General features: G+C 33.5%; 2 protein-coding genes across 4 annotated transcripts in view; both read left to right on the top strand.

Annotated features, from left to right (window-relative positions):
* The window catches only part of LOC120170479 (phospholipid-transporting ATPase 2-like), a 22,694-nt gene extending 7,852 nt beyond the window's left edge, over nucleotides 1–14,842 (top strand). Inside the window, exons 2-6 of the mRNA XM_039178427.1 lie at nucleotides 11,518–11,684; nucleotides 12,577–12,681; nucleotides 13,350–13,447; nucleotides 13,825–13,967; nucleotides 14,748–14,842. Coding sequence (XP_039034358.1) covers nucleotides 11,538–11,684; nucleotides 12,577–12,681; nucleotides 13,350–13,447; nucleotides 13,825–13,967; nucleotides 14,748–14,842 — 588 coding nt within the window. The 5' untranslated portion in view covers nucleotides 11,518–11,537. The remainder of the gene's footprint in view (nucleotides 1–11,517; nucleotides 11,685–12,576; nucleotides 12,682–13,349; nucleotides 13,448–13,824; nucleotides 13,968–14,747) is intronic.
* Nucleotides 12,497–27,648, top strand: LOC120170481 (sm-like protein LSM7). 3 transcript variants are annotated; one of them, XM_039178429.1, is made up of 6 exons: nucleotides 12,497–12,512; nucleotides 24,773–24,856; nucleotides 24,996–25,077; nucleotides 25,368–25,439; nucleotides 26,692–26,744; nucleotides 27,408–27,648. In XM_039178429.1, exons 2-6 carry the CDS (start codon nucleotides 24,854–24,856, stop codon nucleotides 27,495–27,497), a joined length of 300 nt encoding a protein of 99 aa, XP_039034360.1. In that variant the 5' UTR covers nucleotides 12,497–12,512; nucleotides 24,773–24,853; the 3' UTR covers nucleotides 27,498–27,648. The 3 variants fall into 3 exon arrangements, with proteins under 3 accessions (XP_039034360.1, XP_039034362.1, XP_039034361.1); XM_039178431.1 differs by lacking the exon at nucleotides 12,497–12,512 and adding an exon at nucleotides 24,451–24,515; XM_039178430.1 differs by lacking the exon at nucleotides 12,497–12,512 and adding an exon at nucleotides 24,553–24,645.

The following is a 27,648-nucleotide window of genomic DNA, read 5'->3' as shown; positions in this document are numbered from 1 at the left end:
ATGAACAACAGAGAAATAGAATTCTTTGAAGAAGAACCAGGGAAAAAAAAGATGATGTTTGCTCATCAGAGGATTCTAAACCTAGTCAAAGAATAAATGATCCTGTGATCATTAATGTGAAATCATCTACGGTGATTCCTGCACCAATAAAGCCGAAAGTAGTTATCACCACTCCTCTACCATTTCCATACAAAGATACCCGCAGGGTACCTTGGAATTATACTACCAATGTTTCAATGGTAGGAGGATCTGTTTCTCTAGAAAAAACAGAAGAGAAAATACAGAGTTTGGGTACAACATCGACGTCTGAAGCAGTAAGCGAAGTCGGATTCTTTACAAGAAGTGGGAGATGTTACTCTCCCGAAACATCTAATGCTTCAGAACAAGTGAAAACAAAAGGAAAAGCCATGGCAATACCTCAGAAGGTATTTGATGATGAATCCCCTCCAGCATTCAATGAGCCTGTGATAGAAAAACAAGCCCAAGAATTTTTGAAATTCCTGAAACATAGTGAGTATAGTGTGGTTGAACAACTACACAAACAACAAGCGAGAATTTCTATTCTTGATCTATTGATGAATTCAGAAGCACATAGAAATGCTTTGATGAAAATGCTCAATCAAACATTTATCCCTGAGGATATATCCCTCAATAAACTTGACAGAATTGTGGGAAATATAGCCGCTGCCAATTACATAACGTTCACGGATGATGAAATACCGGAAGGCGGAATAGGGTCAGTAAAAGCTTTGAACATCACGACACATTGTCATGGTCATGTGTTGCCAGGAGTATTGATTGACAATGGATCCGCTATCAACTTGATGCCTCTAGTCACACTTCAAAGAATGCCTTTGGATCAATCACACATGAAGAGTTATCAGAATGTAGTGCGAGCCTTTGATGGTACTCAAAAAGAGGTGCTCGGGAAAATGGAAATACCGTTGTTAATTGGACCAGTCGTGTACAATATTGACTTTGTGGTGATGGACATCCACCCTACATATAATTGTTTATTAGGGAGGCCATGGATTCATTCAGCAGGAGCCGTTCCTTCTTCATTACATCAGAAATTGAAATTTGTTGTTGATGGACAACTAATATGCGTAGGAGCTGAAGAAGAAATCATTGCGTCTATAACAAGTGATGTTCCATATATTGAAACCAATGATGATGCACTTGAATGCTCTTTCCGAGCTCTTGAATTTGTCAATGCAACCTTTATTGCAGAAGGAAGCAAAATTCCATATCCCAGATTATCTGATTGCACCAAGATGACGGTACGACAAACTTTAGGCATCGGAGCTAAAGCTGGAAAAGGTTTAGGAAAGAATCTTCAAGGGATTTCGGTTCCTGTAAATATACAGATGGAGAAAGATCGTTTTGGGCTTGGATTTAAGCCCAATTTTCAGCAAAAGAACAAAGAGATGAAAAGAAGATGTGAAGACAGAAATGCAAGGTTGAAAGGGAAAGAAATCCTTTGGGAACACATGTTTTTCCCACAGTTGAAGACCACATTCAGATCAGGAGGAACAATTAATGTAGAACAGCAGCTTGTTGAAGCCTTTAAAGAAGAAAAGTTGACGAAAGATCAAAACATAGTTGAAGAAGCTATGAATGGATTATTTATCAACATGATCATGAATGACAACAAGACTGGCAAATACTTGGATAGGATTCGCCCATGTTTTCCTGGAGAAACACTCAACAATTGGACCACTGAAGATCTTCCTATAGTTTTTAATATTAACGCAGAGTAATATTCAGAACTAATCTTTATGTTTAGCTCAAAAATATGAAAACTTTTTGTTATCTTGTAAAGGAAATTATGTTAAATATAAGAAATTTTCTTTAAAATTTTCAGATGGCAATCATTCTTTACATTTTCTTACATTTTTACATTTATTTATTTCATAAATTTACTATATTCTTTCGGAAATATGTCCGACTTAAATTTGCAGGTGTCACCATGTTAATAGCATGTTTATTCCTAAATTTAATCAAGAGATTAATTTAGAGCAACCCATATGTCTGGAAGAAATCAATGGGTGTGAGGATGAATTGGAATGTGATGTTCCTACTGAACTATTAAGATTGGTAGAAAAAGAAGACAAACAAATTCTACCCCACAAAGAAGAGATTGAGAATGTGAATTTGGGAACATATGAAGAAATGAAAGAGGTGAAAATTGGTACTACTCTGACAATCCAGATAAAACAAGAATTGATAAATCTCCTTCAAGAGTTCAAAGATATCTTTGCCTGGTCTTATCAAGATATGCCTAGTTTAAGCACAGATATAGTGATACACAAGCTTCCAATCAATCCAGAATATAAACCGGTCCAACAAAAGCTCAGACGAATGAGGCCAGAAATGTTGTTGCAGATCAAAGAGGAAGTGATGAAACAGATCAATGCAGGTTTCCTACAGGCAGCTAAATACCCAGAATGGGTAGCCAACATTGTTCCCGTACCGAAGAAAAATGGAAAAGTTCGAATGTGTGTGGATTACAGAGATCTCAACAAAGCTAGTCCGAAAGATAGCTTTCCATTACCCCACATAGACACATTGGTGGACAATACTGCAGGACACGCATGGTTTTCTTTTATGGATGGCTTTTCAGGATATAATCAGATAAAAATGAATCCTGAAGACATGGAAAAAACAACATTTGTAACCATGTGGGGCACATTCTGCTACAAAGTGATGCCATTTGGATTGAAAAATGCAGGGGCAACGTATCAAAGAGCCATGGTAACTTTGTTTCATGACATGATGCACAAAGAGATTGAAGTATACGTGGATGACATGATTGCCAAATCTCGAACTGAAGAAGAACATATTCAAAACCTGAGAAAGCTTTTCCAGAGATTGAGGAAGTATCAATTAAAGCTCAACCCCGCAAAATACACTTTTGGGATAACTTCCGGGAAACTTTTGGGATTTGTGGTCAGCAAAAAAGGAATTGAGATTGATCCAGATAAAGTAAAAGCAATTCAAAATCTCCCACCACCCAATACAAAAAAAGAAGTTCGAGGCTTTTTGGGAAGATTAAATTATATATCTCGGTTCATTTCTCAATTAACTGACAAATGTGATCCAGTGTTCAAATTACTTCGAAAGAACAATCCTGAAGTCTGGAATGAAGAATGTCAAGAAACTTTGGATATTATTAAGAAATATTTATCCAATGCCCCCATTTTAGTATCACCAATGCCTGATAGACCGTTAATTCTCTACTTGACGGTCTTCGAAAATTCGATGGGATGTGTACTAGGACAGCATGATGAATCTGGAAGGAAAGAAAAAGCTATTTATTATCTAAGTAAGAAATTTACTGATTGTGAAATTCGATATCCACCAATACAAAAATTATGTTGTGCCTTGGTGTGGACTACTCGAAGACTCAGACAATATATGTTATACCATACTACTTGGTTGATATCAAAACTTGATCCTTTAAAATTCTTAATGGAATCACCAGCTTTGACAGGCAGAATGGCTAGATGGCAGATGTTATTATCTGAGTTTGATATTGTATATGTCAACCAAAAAGCGATAAAAGGAAGTGTCATAGCTGATTTTCTGGCCAGTCGTGTATCAAATGATTATCAGCCTTTGAGTTTCAATTTTCCCGATGAAGATTTGTTGTGCATATCCATGAATGAAGAAGTCAGAACAAATGATGCATTTGCAACTTGGAAGCTTTACTTTGACGGAGCATCTAATGCTTTGGGACGAGGAATTGGGGCAGTGTTAATTTCTCCAGAAAATATTTATTATCCCTTTACAAGTAGACTGGAGTTCTTTTGCACCAATAACATGGCGGAATATGAAGCTTGTGTCATGGGATTGAAAGCAGCTATAGAAAGAAAAATCAAATGTCTCAAAATATATGGAGATTCATCGTTAGTGGTGTATCAATTGCGAGGAGAATGGGAAACAAAAGATCCCAAATTATTAGAATATCAAAATTTTACCCTCGAATTAGTGAAAGAATTTGAGAGAGTTACCTTCAATTATCTCCCTCGAGAAGAAAATCAAATGGCAGATGCTTTGGCTACATTAGCTGTTATGTTTCAAGCAACTAAGAAAGTTGATATGATGCCAATCTAAATGCAAGTATATGAAATTCCTGCACATTGTTATAGTGTGGAAGAAGAGGTAGATGGTAAACCATGGTATCATGATATTCTGCAATATATCAAAAATCAAAGTTATCCACCAAATGCATCGAAAATTGATAAAAGAACCTTGAGAAGAATGGCTGCTGGATATTTTCTTGATGGAGAGATTATGTATAGAAGAAGCAATGATCAAATGCTATTGAGATGTTTAAATACCAGCGAAGCTAGAAGCATCATTGAAGAAGTACACAGTGGAATATGTGGAACACATGCAAATGGTCTTTCCATGGCCAGAAAAATAATGAGATATGGATACTATTGGGCTACCATGCACACTGATTGCATTGATTATGCAAGGAAATGTCATAAATGCCAGATATATGTAGACAAGATTCATGTACCCCCATCTCCTTTACATGTAATGACAGCACCCTGGCCATTTTCTATGTGGGGAATAGATGTCATTGGCGCAATCACACCAAAAACATCGAATGGACATTGTTTCATCCTTGTGGCAATTGATTATTTTACCAAATGGGTTGAAGCTGCTTCATATGCCAATATTAAGAGGTCCACAGTCTGTAAATTCATAAAGAAAGAGATAGTTTGCCGGTATGGCCTACCAGAAAGGATCATTACAGATAATGCTCTGAACCTGAACAACAAAATGATGACCGAACTTTGTGCACAGTTTAAGATCAAACATGCAAACTCAGTGGCGTATCGTCCAAAGATGAATAGGGCAGTTGAAGCAGCAAATAAGAACATCAAGAGAATCATTACAAAGACCACTGAAACTTACAAAGATTGGCACGAGAAGTTACCTTTTGCTCTATACGCATACCGAACTACTGTTCGAACATCTACTGGGGCAACGCCTTTTTCTTTAGTCTACGGGATGGAAGCAGTCTTACCAATTGAAGTTGAGATTCCATCGCTTCGAATATTGAGATAAATAAAATTGGATGAATCTGAATGGATCCAAGCTAGATTTGATCAATTGAACCTTATTGAGGAGAAAAGATTGAAAGCTATTTGCCATGGACAGATGTATCAGAAACGGATGATGAAGTCTCATGACAAAAAATTACATCCAAGAGAATTCCAAGAGGGTGATCTAGTACTAAAAAATATTTTGCCTATACATAAAGATTTCCGTGGGAAATGGATGCCTAATTGGGAAGGGCCATACGTTGTGAAAAAGGCCTTTTCCGGAGGAGCGTTGATCTTGGCAGAAATGGATGGAAAAATTCTGAGAAATCCAATAAACTCAGATTCTATCAAGAAATATTATGCTTGAAGAGAAAAAGAAAAGAAAAAAAAAGAGAAAAAGAAAAAAGAGAAAAGAGAAAAAAAAAAAAAGGGGGTCAAGGTGAAAACCCGCAAAGGGCATCTTGTAACCAAAGGAAGGATTTGAGTTGAAAACCTGAAAAGGCGGCTCAAATGCAGGTTGATATTAGGCATCTGGCAATTGAACCCTCTTAAAATTTTGACAGTTTGGGAGAAACTTCACATCTACAAGCATTTTGACAACGTTTGAGATCTTCCAGACAAAAGCTTACATCATTTCTCTAAATTGTGTCAACTTGATTAATTTAGAAATACTTATGCTAATAATTTGTTGAGACATTTGAATTTTTATCATTCTTATGCTTGCCATAACTTTGAATACAATTCTATCTATTTCAAGTTCAATTTATTTGAGATTCAATTTATTTTCGAAAATTCAATTTATTCTTCTATGAATTAACATAATTTTGAAATAAGTTAAAGATTTCTGAATATCACTTTATGTTAATACTTTTAAATACATGGAATACAAAGTAAGCAAATCATCACCATCTTAAAGCCATGAACAATAAGGTTGTTATGCTAGATACAACTGACAACAAGGTCGAATTCCACAAATCTACTCATCAATTGCTCCAATCGATCATCATTCAGTTCTTGCACATCTGCTTTCAAAAGTATGCCAAGACAATAAAAGGCAACTTCTGCATCATTGATCCCAGAGAAAAGAGACAGGACATTGATACCACCATGGAACATGTCTCTATACAGATTATTGTGTATGGTTTTTAGAGAAACCTAGAAGCATTTCCACCTCATCAGATCCAAGTGGAGCAACTTTATTCCTTCCAACCCATACTAGATTCCATTTTCAGCACTCATCAAGAACATACTTTTGGACATTCGAATGTGATTCATTGTCATAAGCTTCAAGAGCCTTACAGATCCTTTCTATCAATTTGGCACTTCCTGTACATGTTTATAAACAGTTCAACTTTGTTCTTGGATCCCAGGAAGGCCATCATTTCTTTGTCAATGGAAAAGCATCAGCACATGGAAGAAGCAGAATAAAGAGAAAATCTGTTCTTAATTGGCAGAATTATGAATATAGCCCTTTTCAGTGTAGTAGCATGAAAATGCTTCGAATCTACAAATTCTGGCTTTACATCTAATAAGTACTGTGATATCCCAGTCCAAACATTAACTGGAACAAATACAATGTACTCATAGCATCTTCTGGAAGTGTTCTTTGATTTATCTGATCTGGTTTGGTAAAACCAATCATTGAATTTGAAAGATGAATGTGCTCATAGCATCTTCTGGAAGTGTTATTTGAGTTATCTGATCTGGTTTGGTAAAACCAATCATTGAATTTGAAAGATGAATGTCCTCATAGCATCTTCTGGAAGTGTTCTTTGATTTATCTGATCTGGTTTGGTAAAACCAATTATTGAATTTGGAAGAGGAATGTGCTAATAGTATCTTCTGGAAGTGTTCTTTGAGTTATCTGATCTGGTTTGGTAAAACCAGTTATTGAATTTGGAAGAGGAATGTGCTAATAGCATCTTCTGGAAGTGTTCTTTGAGTTATCTGATCTGGTTTGATATGAAACCACAGAACCAATCATTAAATTTGAAAGATGAATTTGCTCATAGTAGAAATAAGGAGACCCAATAGCATCTTCTGGAAGTGTTCTTTGAGTTATCTGATCTGGTTTGATATGAAACCACAGAACCAATCATTAAATTTGAAAGATGAATTTGCTCATAGTAGAAATAAGGAGACCCAATAGCATCTTCTGGAAGTATTCTTTGAGTTATCTGATCTGGTTTGGTATGAAACCACAGAACCAATCATTAAATTTGAAAGATGAATTTGCTCATAGTAGAAATAAGGAGACCCAATAGCATCTTCTGGAAGTATTCTTTGAGTTATCTGATCTGGTTTGGTATGAACCACAGAACCAGTTATTGAATTTGGAAGAGGAATGTGCTAATAGCATCTTCTGAAAGTGTTCTTTGAGTTCTCTGATTTGATTTGATATAAAACCCAGAAACAATCATTGGAATTAAAAGATGAATTACATGATCGTCTTCATTAAGAAGTTTCTTTTCAAGCTTCTTTTGCTTATTCCTTTCCCAAAAATCATAGCACAAGTTTCGCCTTTTCTTGTATTTGAGATCATCGCATAATGGCTTCCCATCTTTTACCGGAAGAAGTGCGTCAGCAGCCTTAGTCATTTGAGCAGCATATATAAAATCTATCAATTTTGTAATTGATGAATCTGAACCACATCTCTTCCTGGCTATTGAAGTCTCAGCCTCTGAGAATCCCATTTTTGTCAAGTATAACAGTTTATTATCCTCATCAGAATCAGAATTCAAGATTTCTCGGTATTAAAAGAACTATCGATATCTGTGAAATCATCTTAAAAGATCACTTCATAATCAGATGAGTTGTTATCAGAATTAACATGTTGCATGAATGCAAGCTTTTCAAGAGCCTATACTATTGAGTTTTATTCTCAATAGGTTTTGTGACATTATATCTACATCTACATTTGTCAAAGATGATAGATTCTCTGATTTGAAGAAGAAAGATTTATTGGGTTTCTACAACTGAAGAAATATTCAGTTCACCAATCTGAAATCAAATAACTTAACAATCATGCATCATATTTAGGCATTTGCAAAAATAGGTGCATTTTCATTCATTCTCATCCATGTTGAATTTTGACAGGAATTTCAAAGATTTTAGCAAAGATTTAAATCCATCACTTGATGGATCAGCTTTTCCAGAGAAAGTTCATAATGAGAAGAACTCATCTGAAGGAGGAAGAAGAAATTCATAATGAGAAGAATTTGTTCAACCTTATGCTCAAATCCATCATTTGATGGATCAGCTTTTCCAGAGAAAGTTCATAATGAGAAGAACTCATCTGAAGGAGGAAGAAGAAATTCATAATGAGAAGAATTTGTTCAACCTTATGCTCAAATCCATCATTCGATGGATCAGCTTTTCCAGAGAAAGTTCATAATGAGAAGAACTCATCTGAAGAAGGAAGAAGAAATTCATAATGAGAAGAATTTGTTCAACCTTAGGCTCAAATCCATCACTTGATGGATCAGCTTTTCCAGAGAAAGTTCATAATGAGAAGAACTCATCTGAAGGAGGAAGAAGAAATTCATAATGAGAAGAATTTGTTCAACCTTATGCTCAAATCCATCATTCGATGGATCAGCTTTTCCAGAGAAAGTTCATAATGAGAAGAACTCATCTGAAGAAAGAAGAAGAAGTTCATAATGAGAAGAACTCATCTGAAAGAAGAGATTCATAATGAGAAGAATTTGTTCAACTTTTGCTTGAATTCATCACTTAATAGATCAACCTTTACAGAGAAAATTCATAATGAGAAGAATTCATCTGAAAAAGAAAGAAGAAGTTCATAATGAGAAGAACTTATTCAACCTTTGGAATGACTCTATCACAGAAGGAAATATGTCAACATCATCCCCAGCGGAAAGTTCATAATGAGAAGAACTTATCTGAAGAAAGAGAAAAATTTATTCAACATTGCTATCAAGTGAAGCCAAATGGATAAAAAAAAAATTTATCTTTTCGTCTTTGCCCTATTCTTGTTAACACAAGAATGAGCAAAGAGGGGCAGCTGAAGATACTAAAAAAAATTTTTTTACTCATTTTATTATTATTATTAGTATTAGTATTATTATTATTAATATATATTATTTATTCATATTACAAACAGGCCCAGATTGGACCGGCCCAATTACAAAGGACCCAACTGGCCCAAATCAAAAACCCTAAAACTCAATTAGGGTTTTCTATCCATCTGCCGCCGCTCAATTTCAGCCGTTGGATCTGGTTTGATCCAACGGTCCACAGTTTGCCAGAGGAAACCCTAGGGTATCAATACCCTAGGGACACGTCCCAGCGCCGCCGTAGATTCCAGAACACCACGCGGCATTGCTTCAGCCTCGTCGCCACTCCGACCGCACACCTGTCATCCCAACGGTGAGTCACCACTGGGAGTCCGGTGACTCACCAAACTCCACCCTTCGGACCGGTCCAAGACGAGCGCCGGTGATGGCTATAAAGCCATCACCCCATCTGCGAACAAAGACGAAAAAAAAAGCGACAGGGAGAGACCAGCAAAAACAAAAAAAAAATGAAATCCAAACACAGCAACCAAAAATAAAAGAAAAGAAAGGAAAGAAGCTTACCAAAGAAGCCTTGACCATCGCCGGAAGCACTAAACATTGTCGGAGAACAGAAAATACCGAAGGTATTTTCATAGATTTACTCCGATTAGGAGTCTTTTTGGGGAAACAAAGGCCAGATTCGGTCTTAGGGTGTTTAGATCTATATTTTAGGTGAATTTAGGGAATTTCCGACCACCGGAGGCGGTGGTCGGCGGCAGAATTTACGGCGGCAGACGGTTGCCGGATTCCCTCTGGTGAGGGAAGATAGAGAGAGGCCAGAGAGAACTCTGGCTCTCTCTCTGTTTGAGAGAGAAAAAAAAAAGAAAAATTGGATAGTTGGCCCGAAGGGCCAGCCGGTTAGGGGCTTAAATAGCCCTTCCCAAACGACGCCGTTTTGGGGAGGGCTATTCGTGTAATTAAATAATAGTTAAATCCTTTCCGCAATCAGCCTAATTTGTAAACTTTACATTTTAGTCACTAAATCAATTTATAATCCTTTTAATTCGGTTCTTTAATTTTAATTTTATTTATTTTAGTCCTTTGTATTAAAATAATATATTTAGGATAAATAACATATTTAATCCCTTATTTTTAATAATTAATATTTTAATCTGAATAGTATGTTTTAATTTATTTTAATCTGATATTTCGAATTTTAGATAAGTTTATTTTAGTCACTAAATTAATAAATAAGAAAATAGCATGTTTAATCCCTATAATTTTGATTAATATTGAATTAGGTTTTTAATTTTAATTTACTACAATTTAGTCAATAATTTTAAATATATTTATTTATTTTATTGCTTTTAAATATATAGTTCTAATTGTATTTTTATTTTTACTTGTTTATATATTTAAATATTTTTATTATGTAGTCATAAATATATCTATAATAAATAAATATTTATTTATTTAAAAAAAATTTAACATTTATTTTTCAATATCGAAGAAAAGGACAGTCTTAATACAACTGGATGTCCTATTCTGGTATTTTAAAATTAAATATTAAAAAAAATATATTATCTAATTTTATGTAAATATTTATTAATATCAAATAAAAGAACTGTCTTAAGGCACCTAGAAGTCCTTTTCCGATATTTTTAAATAAATAAATATTTTTATATAATTTCGAAATAATAAGATTATAAATTAAATATATTTTGAAAATTTTTAATAGAGACAATTTATAATTAAAAAGTACCAATTTTGGGCGTTGTAGGGGTGCTAATCCTTCCCTAAACGTAACCGACCACGAATCCCTTTTTATTATTAAAAAGAACGAATTTTTGGTTATAAATGCAGATCAGTTCATTTTTTAATTGATGTTTTCTTAAAACTCTTTTAAAAAATAATTTTTAGGTATTCGACCTACCTGACCCAAAAGGCCGATGGCGACTCTCAAATTATTTTCAAAAACCATTTATTCACATCAATTTTTCTGCCAAATAAATTTTTCGTACCCGGACAAAAACCAAACCAGTTACGACACAAACATCCTGGGATGTAGTATAATCTTTGTGTTCTCCCCCTATATTGGTTATTATCTTTGTTATGCATTCTAATCTTGATTCAAAAATTATGAAAAAGTTAAAACGAACTTGACTTTAATACCACATAGATGGCCTAGTTGAGTAGATTTTGATTTATGCCTTGATAACATGATAGCTTTTCTTTTCTTTCATTTCATTCCGTGTACCATCTGAACATGTATGGTTTATATTTTTGTGAATATTTCTGCCTCCCCCCCCCCCCTCCCAACTTGCTTCCTGAGTTTTCCACTGTATTTTTCTGATTCTTTGTTCATTTGATGGTTTCATTTATCATTCTGATGGTGTTAACATTTCTTCTGTAGTTTTTGAATTATTTGTTCCATCTTTCAGGAAATGAAACTAAGTTGGGTATGAGTAGGGGCATACCGGAGCCAAAGCTAACAGCCATGGATGCTATGATTGACAAGTTAACTGGTGCTATATTTGTTTTCCAGATAGTGGTTGTTATGGTTCTTGGTATAGCTGGGAACGTGTGGAAGGATACAGAAGCAAGAAAGGTTGTGATAAATTACATTTTGTTCCCTTTATTTCCCAAACTTAATTCAAATTTGCATGGACTCTATACTTTTTAACTGCACAGGAATCTATATTAGCCTTTCCCTTTAGTTGTAGGAACTTTCCTTTGTACGATACGGATTAGTTCGCTTAGTTTTACGTCAGTGTTCATCTATTTCAATACTCTCTTAAATTTTGACATCTTGAGAGGACCTCTATTAACTGTTATCCTTGAAGTTGGATTTTGGTTCCTATTAAGGGAATATCCTAAAATCTGAATCATGGTATAAGATTTGTGATCGCATAGTTCAGGGATGAAATTTGTGGGTTTGGCTACAAACCGATGTATATGCACTAGGTGGTGTTGCACTATTTTTTCCTCTGCAGTGTGATTTTATCTAAGTGTCAATTTTGCATTGTGTAAACTTAGAGGGTTGTCCTCATATTAAAAGCCAATACCAAGCTTCTGCAACCTGCCCATTTAAAGCATCAAAAGATTATTTTATACTAATATTTCAAAATATAATCAGATTTAGAATTAAATAAAAAAGTTATCTGTAAAACAATCTTTGTCTAGCTGGGCTGGGCCCAGGCCTAATACCTTAAACCAATCCTGACCTTAGGCTGGATGTTTGGGACTGGCTGGTTGTCTCCCTGGGATACCTGCATAATCCTAGTTGCTTTATTTCTTTCAAATTTGTTTGCTGCTCAGTTGCCTTTACTCCATGCATGCATGCGGTGTTCCATATATTTTCTGAATTCTTGTTGTTCTTGAGTCTTATTTTTATCTTTTAGCTTTGCACAAAGAATACAACCCCCCCCCCCCAAAAAAAAAAAAGAAATTATGTGCAACAATGTGTTGACTTTGTAGCAATGCCCACTTTTTTGTTGCAGCAATGGTATGTTCTATATCCACTTGAAGGTCCATGGTATGAACTATTGGTCATTCCTCTTCGTTTTGAGCTTCTGTGTTCCATCATGATACCCATATCTATTAAGGTAATCCAATATAAAAATTGTATGATTTTGAATTGTTGCCCATGCTCTTTTTGGTGGTATGAACCTGGATATACTGAACGGACCAGCTTGTCGCTAATAGCACAGAAGGTCCTTAGCTAGAGTCACTGTCCTGTGTTACGCGGTTATTGACTATATCAAAATAATGGCGCAACAGTGGCGTGAGTTTTGAGTTTAAAATAATAATATTCTGTGGCATGATTATAATATGATTAGGAGTGCATTACAACTTTACCAATGTAGAAATGTTTTAGTTTCATTTGGTTGTACTAGGAATAAATAGAAAACCTAGTAGGACAAGTGTAGAATGTTTTTGTTCAATCATTTGGTTGTTAATAGGAAGTGGGTGTCAAAAACTAGTTCTAGTTTAAATTTATTGTAGACACATGCCCTTGTACTGATGTGCAAGTTAATAGCTCTTGGATTAAAGGGTTATTTTCTAATACTCTTAGGTTGTGTGGTTTGGAGATGATCGGTTTCTTTACTTGAAGTCTAAGTTTTCGAATAGATGAGAATATAAGTTTCATCTTAAACATCCTTATAATTGTTGCTGCTAATCTTGTTTATTTGCTTCAATTTTGATTTCATTTCCATATTTGAGTTCTTTCTCAGATATTTTACCTTGTTAACCATCAAGCCTTTTATTGCAGGTCTCTCTGGATCTTGTGAAAAGTTTATATGCAAAGTTTATTGATTGGGATTCTGAGATGATAGATTATGAGACTGTTATTCCTTCACATGCAACGAAGTAAGTATTTTTTTTTCAAGAAATTCGTTAGTTGGAGTGTCCTTCGTAGTATACAAAGCTGGTAGCTGTGTTGATATCACTCGAACTAAACGTTACCTGTTCAATGTTTGAGTAGATGTTGTAGTCTTGTACGACTTGGTCTCACTTAACTCTCTTTTTGTTTATCTTTCTCCCTTTTGTTTTTACTTTGCACAACTCTTATCTCTCTCTCTTTTTTTTTCTTACCATATTATTAAGTTTATTTTTACTACTAAAACTTTGTTATATAAGAGATGTTTTCGAAAAGAATTATATGCGATTATTTAGCTGGTTGGATTCTGCCATAGATTTTAGTGAATGTATATATTTGATAAGACTGGTTTGTTTTTATGCGGCAGCACAGCAATAAGTGAGGACCTTGGACAAGTTGAGTACATAATGACTGACAAAACTGGAACACTAACTGAAAATAGAATGATCTTTAGAAGATGCTGCATTAGTGGCGTTTTCTACGGAAATGAGAGTGGTGATGCACTGAAAGGTTCGTTATCTACTTTTCACCTTCTTGCTTATTGCCTAATCTTTTCTCATTGAATCCATTGTTTAGGTTTTCATTTCTGTTGGATGGATGTCTTGCTTGAAATAATCAGGGACAGTTTGTCTTTTTATGACTTGTTCATAAAAGCTGATATTTTATAATTGAGGGGGTCCAAAATTGGGAATGGGCTTAATTTGATAAATAGTCGTATTGCTGTAGAATGTGACTGTGTATTATTGAAGCTTCTATGTTGGGTCTAGTAAGTATACTCTTTCTTAACTCCTAGCTATTTTGTACATTTTCTGATACTTCTTTGTGTGTTGCACAATGCTCCAAGCTGCTGGTGTTATATAGTGGTCCAAGCTTTCAGCAATTCTGCACATCTATTTTGCCCTTGGGCCATAAATTATGGGAGGAAAAATGTTTGACCATTTTAAGAGTGTATTACAGTTTATTACTTATATCGATAAAAGATGTACAACTGAATATCATTTTACCCTCTTTATAATGTTCTGATTTATCATTTAAAATAGTCTTTAATAAGTTATTTTTTATGGTTTTAGTATTTATTCTTGGAAATAAAATAATGACTTGAAGCAAATTGCATGCTTTTAGATAAATGAGCTCAGTATTCTTAATGTTTTATGCTTCTTATTTTGCTAGAAATAGTTTAAAATTCATTCGGAGGATCTTTAAATCAGTTGGTGTTTCTTTTGGTTTTCAAATATTGAAGACATTTTCATGTAAACTATGATTATGACCGATTTTGCCACTGGTGCACAGATACAAAGCTGCTTAATGCTGTTGCTGGTAGCTCTCCTGACGTTGTTCAATTTGTCACAGTTATGGCTATATGTAATACTGTTATATTCCTGTAAAGAGGTGATTCTATCTTCTATCTTGGTAGAATCTTTTAGCTGCAATTTAGAGATAGATCGTAACAGTATCATAACTTTGTTCTTAATTTCAAAATTCTATTGTATACATTTGCTAATACATATCATCCCAACCGGTTTTTGTCATCTGTAGCAAAACCGGAGCCATCTTGTACAAGGCACAGTCTCAGGATGAAGATGCTCTTGTTAATGCTGCTGCTCAATTGCATATGGTTTATGCCAATAAGAATGCAAATATTTTAAACAAAACTATACTTATATAAGAACACAACGGTATAAAAATAACCTCCTAATAATTTTTTTATAATTTCTGGTGATTTTCAAACTCATTGCCAGATTTCAAAATTCTAAATAGTTTTCCTTATTTTGCATCCTTAATTTCTCCATCCATTTTTACAACTTGCATTCTTGGTCCTTCATCCCTTTTACTTATTCAAATCCATCCCAAATATTCCCAAAACTTCTTCCTTTTTGCGTTTTTGATACCTAAACCTCCATAAGCTTCCAAATTGGTTCAAACAACTTTCTAAAGCTTGCAAACCCATCCATTCATCATTTCTGGCCTTAAGGAAATTTTTACACATTTTCCCCAATTATCCACTATGGCCGAATATGAAGGGTCACTTTAGGCTAACTTTCCAACTTGATTCAAGCATGAATTCAACTTCCAAACATCATTTCCATTCATCTACAATCAAGTCCTTATCAATTTCAATTCAAACAATTTATTTCTAAATAAACCCTAATGGCCAAATATCACTACATGAAATTCTATGTAGTTTCAATCACCATACAGGCATGGAAATGGTTCTCCAACACCAACTACACCATAATCAAGCCTTAGTTCATCAAAACCTAACATCCTCTTCATCCATCAATTTCAAGAATCCAATGTTCTAAGCATGAAAAACATGAACTAATGGTACCAAATGATAGAGAATTTCATGTAGAACAATTTTCTATTTCATGTTTCCATCCAAATTCCTAAGAAATTTGCTTGAAAATCAAAAAGAAAGTTTCTCCTTACCTTAGATGTAGCTCACGGTCAAAGGGAGAAAAGATGAGCAAGTTCCAAGAATTTTCCTAATAAAAATCTAAGCATACTTATCATCTTTTAATGTTAAAAATTCATTTTATTGCAAAATGATCATTTTACCCTTGAAATTCAAGGCTCCATAACTTGTCACATGTCAATTTGTTCATCTAATGGTAAAAAAATAAACCAATGAGTTAGTAGTTACCAACTTTTCCCTTCGAATCTGTTAAAATTATAATTTAACCATTTTTCATTCAACGGTCCAAATTGATTGTGGAAAACTATCTTAAATCTAACGGTTTATGTTAAATGCTAAAAATTTAAGTCATGGAAATGACATTTTAAACCTTGCTTCATCATCCTTCAAAATTTTCTGAAAATTCGATTCGATCTTATTATCCGAACTTTTCTCAAACTTTATCGCTTTATAGCTTTTAATACAAAATCCGTGCGAAAATTATAATTGTCACGGAAACGTCATTCTTGGGGGTAAACTATTCATTTGCAAAGTCGGATTACATAACTTTTCAAAATTACAATTTGGTCCTTGAACTTTTCCAAAGTTTATAATTTGACCACTAAACTTTCAAAAATTATATTTTGGTTACTAGTCAAAATCTGGGATATTACATATCTTAAGTTTAACGATCAATTTAGAATGGAGATCATAATTTGGATAAATAATATGTAATATCTAGGGTATAAACTATAATTCAAATCGATTTTTGTTTTATGAATGCACCCATAACTGGACAGAATACCATAGTCTATGTGTATGTATATATGTATAATGTCATCATAAAATGCAGTAATTCCTCTTATAATTTCAAGTGTCAACAAACTTTCATAACATTCGATGAACACCAACCTCAACCTTTTCTCGTAACTCTCACTTCTATCATTTTATATGTAAATATTATTCAATTTATTTTATCTAAAATCTTCCGTGGTTAAGTTGTCATACCCCAACTTAGGGGTTAAATTTTAGAAATGATAAAGTATTGGATTCAAAAGAATTATGGAGAAAATTCATGGACTTTAGTTATTATTTTCCCTCATTTGATTATTATAAGTTAAGAGATTTCTAGAATACGTTAGCTTATTATTGTTAAATGATATGAAGTGAGGTTGGCTAATAATTGTTATATTATATTATTATTTTATTAAACAATTGAGGGCCACTCATATGAGATAATTTTTTAAGTAAGGATAAAGCAGCCATGGTTGGAATCCATTGCTTCGGGCTCTCACTTTCGGCCAGCTTTTGTATCCATCAAAACTTTTGTATTATTTTTAATACATGCCAACTGGAAAGAAAGAAAAAAAAGACCAACTCGTTAATAAAGGAACAAATGAATCCAAGCAAAGCTATGAGTGATGGGAATTAATTTAAAAAAAAAACATGTCATCCAGTGGTTAGAAATGCTTGATGGGTTGCTGGGACCATACTGGAAGGCAGCTGGACTTGCTTTCAATTGTAGTTTCATCTTATTCGGATCTGTCATACAACTCATTGCTTGTGCAAGCAATATTTTCTATATTAATGATAAATTGGACAAAGGACATGGAACTATATTTTTGGAGTTTGATGCGCCACCACAGTTTTCATATCGTTCTTTCACAACTACCGGATTTGGTCTTTTATAGGTATTGGAATGATTACCTATACGGTCTGGTACATGGCCATAGCTGCCCTTATTCACGGCCAGGCTGAGGTCGTCACACACAGTGGTCCAACAAAGCTAGTCCTCAACTTCACCGGAGTTGCCAACATACTCTACGCCTTTGGCGGACATGCCGTGACTGTATCTACAAACGTCCATCGCGAGTCTCGGTGAAGGGAGGTAAGATCCGTGAGGAGAAGAATGAGGCGGCTTCGATGGTATGATTTGGGTCTCGAACGGTGACTAAAGACGGTAACCGACGCGGTGGTCATCGACTTTTGATTGTCGGCCGACGAAGCTTCCTTGTTTCATTTGCAGAGCTCGGTGAAGATATCTAAGAGAAATAGAAAATGACTTAAAGTCTAAGTCTGGAAAGAAAGATTATGTGAGGAAGAAAGAAAAAAAAAGAATTGAAAATGAAAGTGGAAAGGGAACAGCACGTTAATTTGGGGGTTTGTTATTAAAGTAGAAAGGGGGAAATTATAAGGTAAGACATCCAAGTGTTAAAAGCTCAACCTTGTCTCTTAGCTTTTATATTGTTATGATTATGGCATAATGGTTTTATTAAGATTGATTTAGTCCCTAATTTTAGTAATTAAAAATTATATTGACTCCTAAAGTTTTTAGTGTTAACAAATAGGTTCTCATTTTATTATTTAGATTCTAATAAGTTATTTTTATGGCAAGGGAAATTATTTGGATACGAGTTAGTAATTTTTATGGCCTGGATCGTGGGAAAAATATTGGAAGTTGAATTAAAGATCGAGGGCGTTCAAATGGAATTTAAATGGTCGATCGATATTGTACGGAAATCGAGGTAATACTTTACTACCTCTTTATGCTTTATGGAACATGTTGATATTGGTAAATACATGAATAAGATAACGTTGGTCACTTTTGTGGAGTTGAATAATTTATTCACTCGATATGAATGTGGTAGAAATTCTGTAACTAAATACGGATCGAATGACTAATATAAGAGATTGAGGAATTGTTAGAATTAAATTACAAGTTTGTGATAAGTGATAAAGAAATCAGCCCTGAATTTGTAACTTATATTTTATATCATCAAAGATTAAATGTTAAAGGTACTTATATGAGAAATTATGAGAATATTTCGATTAGGTAAAATTATGAAATTACCCTTATGTTGGAAAATGACAAGAATTGTCCCTGGAAGTAGATTAGTAAATCTGAAAAGACATATTGATCTGATAAATTTATTGATGTGCATAAGAAATGTTAGTTTTACTTGGAAATTATGGATAACCGGTTTTTAACCTCAATAGGGATTTTGCAAGATACTAGAAGTCTGTTAAGGAATCATTTCAAGATCAGAGAATGTTCGAGGAAACAACTAACCATAGGATCTTTAAATTATAAGTATGCTCGTTAAGAGTTAATACCGAAATCATCTGGTTAAGAAATTACGAAAATGCCCTTGAAAGGTAAAAATAGCTCGAGTTGACCCTTAATGAGAAAGTTCTTGGAGGATTTGTACTTAACTCAATAAATTACGTATTAAATTGTTAAGATCTTGTCTTTGTACATAAAATTTCTGATAACCTATTGGTAACATCTGAGAAGACAATCGATCTAAAAATCTTCGAGTTAAGAATAAATTATCGAGGGTGCTCTTTTGTAAGAATTATTTGAAATGTCTGGAATAAATGATAAGTTGGAATTAAATAAAAAGACTGAATTGAAGGAAAGAATTGAAATACACCGGATCTGTAAAATGACCAGAATACCCCTGTAATGAAAAAGACTCAAGAATATTACCAAGCTCAGGAATGATTGGATATCCTAGAGCTCTGAAAAGAATGGAATAAAACTGGGCACCAGAATGACCAAAATACCATTATGACCTTAAATTAGTAGAAGTGTTGGATTAATTAAGGAATCCAAATAAACATGGATATGGTACTGCTCTTAAAAGTTATGGATCACATATTAAGCCGGGCAATCAATGCTAGTGTATATGTCAGTACCTGAAATGTATAGATGTTACTTGAATGCGTGTTCGTCTTCTCAAGTGTGCTTCAATGATAATTTTGAAAGTACTCAGCTCAACTCAACTCTAGGTCGCATTCGATAATAAGAAATGAATATTTGTTAGACAAATCAACCACGAAGACCAAATTAAATTAAACGGAAGTACAATATATATATATATATATATGAAATTCAGAAACGTCTGGATTATCTGGAAAGCTCTGAAGTAATCGGGATAGACTTGACTGATAAACGAACTGAGTAACCTCAATGACTGAGGATTAAATAGGTGATTTGATGAGTTTGGGAACACTGTTGAACTTACATGATGAATTATCCTTATGGGTCATAAAACATGAATCAAGTACGTGTGTATTTCCTGATATCGTTGAAATATGGAAATGAAATAAAGACTATTGGAAGATCTATTCAGCGATGATTACGAAGATGATTTATGGACAAGAATTTTGGTATTAAAGAGTAAATACTCTGAAAAGGTAGTAAATTGACGGGTCAACATGCATTAGTTCAGAGAGCTTGTTCAATTCGAATTGTTCGATAAACCGATCGATTAACATGGATTGTAAATGTCTTGAAGCTTCGTTTCTCCTTTATTAGCTCAAATCACTCTGGGCATTCTGGAACGCTTTCCTGATGCACATGAATCATAGTGGAATTCTAAAGTATCAACTTTAAATGTCTGATTAGATCGGTTAATAATCGATTCTCTCTAATAGGACCTTGTTCTTAGAATCCGATCAAATTGCACGAGCTTCATGTTATCCTTACCGATAATTACAAAATGCCTCTGAAAAATACTTGGATCCTCTAGTGTGTTCCCTAATTATTACTGAACTGTTTTATTGGTTTTAATATGAGGTACACTGAGTTATTTGGTTATTGTTTTATTGATGCACCAATTTAATGTGATGATTTATGGAATTTGTGTCAGTGTGCAATTGAACTTTTGGATTGAATTACAATAGTATAGCTCTGATCAAGCTAATAAACAGAATAGGCCTAATGTGACTCTTGGGGCCCCAAGATACATTAGGTTGGCTTCCCTTAATGTGTGCTTAGGGTAAGCTATATGGACTTGGACTTACGGGCTTAAGGATACAAGCTCTAAAGCTTATCCTTAGGTTGGCTTTCTTTTTGCTGTGTGCTTAGAGTAAGCTATATGGAAAATAGTTTTGGAAATTATTACTGATGGTGTACAAGAAAAGAGTTTAAACTATGATTTTCAAAAGTTAAACTCTTTTATGAATTTATGAGATTTACTGGACTATGATTTGTTTATTGTACCTATTATGATTTTATTGTATTGTTGGAACACACTAGACATCCTATTCGATATCCTAAAAACGTGATACTATGAATGCTTCCTATGAACTGAGATATTCATGGATTCTATTCGATGAACTACCAGTGGAACCTCAGATTATTCTGAAAATTTGTATACGTCTGATTCAATAAGAAAATTATGACTTTCCATTTATCTGCATGTCCTTTAGCATCATCAGGTAGTTCTGTATTACTGAGCTTTCCGAAGCTCACTCTATTACTCAACATTGCAGGTTAAAAGAATTATACCAGTGCAGCTATCGACAACAGTAAGGGAGTTCTTCCGGCGTTGTTTTCAGAGTATGATACATGTGATTAGGGGGCATGTAATTGTATTTTGTTTTATATACGAGTCTGGAAATCTGTTTTATTTTTAAATAGTGACAAATGATTTTATAAGTTTACATGTTCTGATAAAAAGTTTTAAATTTTCCGCTATTTTTACTGTGGGTCGCTCCGGTGGCTCTAATGTGACAACCCAGATCGGATCGGGTTATCCGCATCGGTCTGGGGGTTACATAAGTAATTTTTGTTATTTCTTGATTTGAGCACCACGTATGCAGGCGTATATGAGCGTTTAATATAAAATGATCAAGAGTTTTTGAATAAATACTTGTATTCACCCCATACTAATAAAAAAATGATCATATGAATCTTAATTATACTTTAAATTGAATTAGGGTTATATTAAACCCTTTGTTTAGCACTGTATTTCGGACAAAATGCACCTAGCAAACGGTTCCTCCACGCTCCTCCTAGGGACCTAGACTACTTCAAAATTTTCTGCAGATATATTGTTTTTGCCCATTTTGTTGTTCAAGGCTATATTACTCGTATTCTGGTGTGAATATCGAATATTATATATCTACATATATATATATAACACGAATATAGAGATAGACGTAAATTTTTATGTATATATATATATAACACGAGTATATAGATGTATGTAAAGTTTTATATTAAATGATGAATTTATAAAATTTTAAGAGATAAAAATAAATTATTAATAAAAGATTAAAATTTTCATGGACAACCGCGCCCCTCATTCCCGTCGACACGAGTATAATTCAGTTTTTATAGATTTTTTGATGTACTTGAATGATCCTTGACAAATACTAACAATAATGCCAGAAAAGTTGCAGATTTCAACATTCTGATTGGAAGGTTATCACTTGGAACAATATTTACACAATACAAATGCTAGCATTTTAAGCAATAGGAAACTATCCATTACATGCATGCATGCGAACGTAAGAGGATCTATAAATATTTTTTTGAAGGTGTGCACTATATTAATAACATAAACTTTTTGTATGTGATGGGTACAAATAAAATTTTAGGTTGGGCAGTGGCGGAACTTGATGATAGAGTTTGAGAGGGGCAACTTAAAATTTAAAAAGTTTAAAGGTTTAAATTAAAATTTTGAAAAAATTGAAGAGTTTATTTTACATTTTTTGGAAAAAAATTGGGGTCTAACTAAAACTTTTAAAATTTTGAGAGGCTTAATGAGAATTTTTAAAAATTATGAGAGGGGTTTAATTAATAACATTAAAATAATTTAAAACTTAATCTAAATTTCTAAAAAAATGGAAGATAAATTAAAATTTTTAAAATAATTTAAGGGTCTAAATTTTAGTTTTTTAAAATTTGGGGGTCGTGACCCACAAATCCGCACTATGTTCCGCCTCTAAGGCTGGACATCATCAAGAAAATAAATGACTAACAAAAACAATTTCAAATTTAAGAATAATAACATATTCACATAAAAAAAACACATGCATCTACCACTGCAAATTAAAATAGTCAAGTTCTCAATTAGCTATATGTAGGTAGGGATGAGCATTTGGTTTAAATTTGACGGATTTCTATCCAATTCGATAAAATCGAGCTATTTTTTTAAAAATTTTGAGCTTGAGTCAAGTCATGTCAGAGTTTTTGAAAGATGGTGTCAAGTCAGATTCGGATATAAGGTGAAAAACCCAATTTTAATCTAAAAAGATAATATAATATCTCTTATATAATTATAATAATACTCATTTATTTATATTTTCAATTGTTATATAATCAGTGAATGTTGAGCCATGTGGGTTGTTAAGCAAACCCATTGGGTTTGGTAAGATTTTGTTGGGCTTCATATATTAGTTAGTTTGTTAGAAATTTGTTGTACCTGTGGGCTATATAATCTGTAATACACTCAAGTGTTTTTTAATTAATTTGAATAATATACTTTAATATTCTTTTTTTCTTCTAAAAATAAGGGTATATTCTAAAAAATAATTTAAAATAAATTATATTTTCTAAAAAATCAGTTTTCAAAAATTATTTTCAGATGTTTAAATGATATTATATAAATCATTTTTTGTTGTTTGATGAATTGTTCAAAAACTATTCACTATAAAGAATATAATAAATGAAATTATATATTACAAAAATTTAATAATATTATTTTTAAATTATTACAATAACTTAACTAGTATTATTTATAATAATAAAAACTTATTAACTTTATATATAGCGATATAAATTAATTATTTTTCACTTAAATATTGCAACACCTAAAATGAACACTATCATAATCAAGGAATAGCACAATCTTATAGGAATGTCGGATTAATGGACTAATTTTGACCTATCGAGTGATTGATTTGTTATAGATCGATAATATTAATAATTAAATCGTTTATTTTGAAACATCAATTGAAAAAAGAGATATTTATTCAAACATAAATGACTATTTATATAGTTTACCCATTACATATAGAGTCTTAAGTTTAGCCATTACATCTATAATTTTATGTTTTTCGAGGGTGTCCACACGAAAATAATTGTCCAACTTTGTTGTTTTAACTTAGACAAGTACAAACTAAACGATTTCAGTGGTTAAGAAATTGTTATTATTTATTGACGTCTTAGGTTCAAGCACCACTAAGGCTATGTACGTTCAATGTCAAATGGTTAAAGTCTTTAAACATATACTACCTTATACTCACATCCGATTAATAATAAAAAAAATTAAAGATAAGAATAAGCACATTTTAATAATTATTTTAAATTTTATCGCATTTCTCTAAAAAAAATTTTAAAACATATTATTTCTCTCCGTTAGTAATTTTCCCAACTCACAAAATAAGTGAGATAAAATTCCATTATTATTTAATTACATTTATACAATAACAAAATAAAACAGTCACTCAATTTTTAATATAAAATCAAAACTGATATATAATTACTATTTCAATTAAAAAAACACATCTAAAATTATAAAGTGTAAGCTACACATTTTATACCTCAACTATCACTTTTATTATATATTGATGATCCAATTATTTTTATTTTAAAATTATACATAATATTATGTTTTGATATTTTGGTCACAGTCTATTGTTAAAAAATTAACGATACATCATCATTAATTTTTTTTAAAATGCCAAGTCATCAATTATGTTAAATTTGTAACGACAATACGTTAAATATAATTTAAAAAATGGTTAAATGACAAAAATGATAATTGGGCATTAAACTTGTGGTTCACTAAACATTCACGCACTCCGTTGCTAAAACAAAAGCTTGCCTACAAGTTCCCTATAGAACAGGGAATTTAAATTAAATTGAGGTAATTCTTGAAACCCTAAACTTAACTTTTAACATTGATTTCTACTTTGAGTCGCGAGAGAGATTTTGAGTTATCTGCTCTCGGCATCTGCATCACTATTCTATAACTGATTTGCGGCCGCGATCAGTTGGTATTGAGGCCTTTAGCTGGCGGCGCTACTCCGCCGCTAGTTGAAACTACTTCTTACTGTTTCTTTGCTAAATCCATTGAAATTTGCCTATTTTTTGTTTACAGTTTTTGTTTTGTTTTGTTTTTAGTTTCTGGGTATAGTGCCCAAAGGAGTTGCATTTGCAAGGGTAAAGAAATCTTAACACACAGGTGCCCAAACTACCTACAATATGGTAACTTCCACTCTCCCTCTCTCTTAGAATTGCCCATGTAGTTTACCTTCTTTTTATTAATGTACTTTTTGTTACTGTTTTTTCTTCTTCTTTCTAATCTTGAAAACAATAATTTGCAATGGATGATTATGTTGTTCAGTCGGGCAGGAAAGAAACAGTCTTGGATTTGGCTAAGTTTGTAGACAAAGGTGTTCAGGTCAAACTCACCGGCGGTAGAGAAGGTAATCTTTCATGAGCTTTCGGTTTCTCTTTTTATCATAAAGGACTGAGTTGGTAATCTAGAATCGAATGTTAAGTTGAATTTAGATTATGAGTGTTGCTAAAGAATTGTCATATCGAAATAATTTGACATCATGGATCTAATGTTATCTCATCAAATAATAGTACCGGCCGGGCTTTATTGCCAACTATTGCAACATGCCATGTACCCTAGATGCATGGAGGTCATTTTCTTTTTCCTATGATTTGTTTGATTGAGTTTATTATTTCATGAGCCTTTTTTTCTGTTCAGTCACAGGGACCCTAAAAGGATATGACCAATTACTAAATCTTGTCCTGGACGAAGCTGTAGAGTTTCTTCGAGGTAATTGCCTCTGGTGCATTGTAAACATGCTTATTGGTGTGGTATAATACATCTTCCTAGGTTTCGAACTATATTCTTTGATGAATGGTGGACACCTTATTTTTCTGAAGTCCACTGACCTGTGTCAAGTAGATGGATATACCTATGTAACAGTTAGTAGTTTCATGGTATGTTGCCTTTATTGTTCATTTTCTTGATGTACCCATGTTAACTCTCCAAGAGGGTACCGAATACATGGTAAAAGAAAATTTGATCATACTTTTATTGGACACATATCCGTATCTTACACTCTCACCCAAGTCCCTTGTCTTGCAGTCTCACCCTGGTCAGAGTAGCATAGGTTCAATACTAGTATTTCACTTGTTTTCCTCGCATAAATTATTTTACACCTTCTCTTTGCTCCACCTCTTCTAATGATCCTTCTATGTATTGTCTACCGTCAATTCTCTCATGCTACAAAGAAGTGTATGTTTCATTTTCTGTCCAGTATAAATGAAAAAATAGTAGGATATGCTGCTGCTTTAGTTTGCCCTTTTAAATTGAAATTTCAATTTGCAGTGTGATTGTTGCTTACTGCCCTTCAATTAATTTCAAAAGCACTCGGGAAATAGAGTATGGAAGTCTGTTCCATAAATTTCATATAGTGCTTGTGTTGCTTCATGGAGGCAAAAATAAGGATGTTTAGAGAGTTCTTCCAGTACACATGCTTGCTGCATGCTGAGCAATTAGTATCAGCTCGTTCAGATAAATTCTTGTGGTAGTTGCTACATTATGCCAAATCCTTACTGCATGGCAGTTTTGAGGATCTGATCTTTGTTTGGTTGAGTGTGATTACAGTGGCTAGGGATTTTCTAAACTGATCGTTCTTTATATTTTACCCACCAAGGGCATTTATGATCTCCCCCCTTTCCTCCTTAATATGCATGTTCTCCTTATAATGGAAATGGTGGCTAGGGATAATCTCTAAACGTGTAATCTAGATGATCTGTTTACAGAATTGAACTTATAGGAAACTTTTTATAGCAAATTTTCACGTTAGTAGTTAGTCAATTGTTATTCTCAGTAGGCCGAAACTTGCTGTTCTCTAGTTCTATTTCTCGTGTAAACAATTAAGAGTGTGGACAGTTGCAAACTGAAAATTGAAACTTCTGGGAGAGTTTGTTATCTTCTTTACTTTCTTTCTGAAATTGTTTCATATATCTGCTGGTAACAAAAAAATTGATTTGCTCTGCTATTTTTGCATTCTCTGCAGACCAGGATGATCCATTGAAGACTACTGATCAGACTAGGCGTCTTGGCTTGATAGTATGTTCTTTCTTCCCTTCCCTTCCCTTCTGTACCCTTTTACATTTTTTTGTTCAATTTTATGGTGCCATTTTGAGAAGTAATCCAAATTTTCTCCAGCAATGCATGTAATTTCTCTGCTGGATTCGTATGGATTTTATAACCTGAACCTATGCCCTGATAATATTTTGGCTGTTTACATGTCCAAATCATATTCTTGTGGAACCCAGTTGAGAAATGTTACTGTCAAGAAGATTGTCTAAATTTTGTTCTAGTTGCAGAGTTCACAGCTCCACGCTACCCATATCGTTCATAAGCAATGTAATCACAATTTTGAAGCTCTTTCTAGTACTAATTTTTCCATTAGCATTTGTTTTCCAACTAGACCACTACTGCCTCATGACATTAATTTTCCATCTTTTCCAACAACTTTAAGCGAGAATCATCGGCTTTAAATTATTGATTATTGAATTACAGTTTGTGAAGAAAAATCAGGCCTGTGTCTTCTTTATCTGCCCCCAGTTGTGTGGACATAAGATACAATTCGGAATGGTTCTGTACATGTTATAGTGTCTCAAATAATAGGAAGTAAACGTAAAAAAAAATCCGAAGGGTTTATAGGATGTCGATACAAACACGGTAATATCATTTGAAGTTGAACAATACTTCCATTCGTTGATGCAGGTTTGTAGGGGCACTGCGGTTATGCTGGTCTCACCAACTGATGGCACAGATGAGATTGCTAATCCTTTCATCCAGCCAGATGGAGCCTGATCTGATCCTTCGAAATGGGCGTATGTCATTCCTTTTCTGTTCACTTATTTTCTAACATTTTCAAGTCTGAATTCCTATGTGCATGTGTTTATCTCTTGAAAGCTATCAAAACCAAACCTCCAAACCTTGAATATTATTCGAAGTTGAAGCA

Source organism: Hibiscus syriacus, unplaced genomic scaffold (genome assembly GCF_006381635.1).
Source record: "Hibiscus syriacus cultivar Baekdansim isolate YM2019G1 unplaced genomic scaffold, ASM638163v2 tig00111779_pilon, whole genome shotgun sequence".
Taxonomy (NCBI): Eukaryota; Viridiplantae; Streptophyta; class Magnoliopsida; order Malvales; family Malvaceae; genus Hibiscus; species Hibiscus syriacus.
This window is presented reverse-complemented; position numbering and strand designations above follow the sequence as displayed.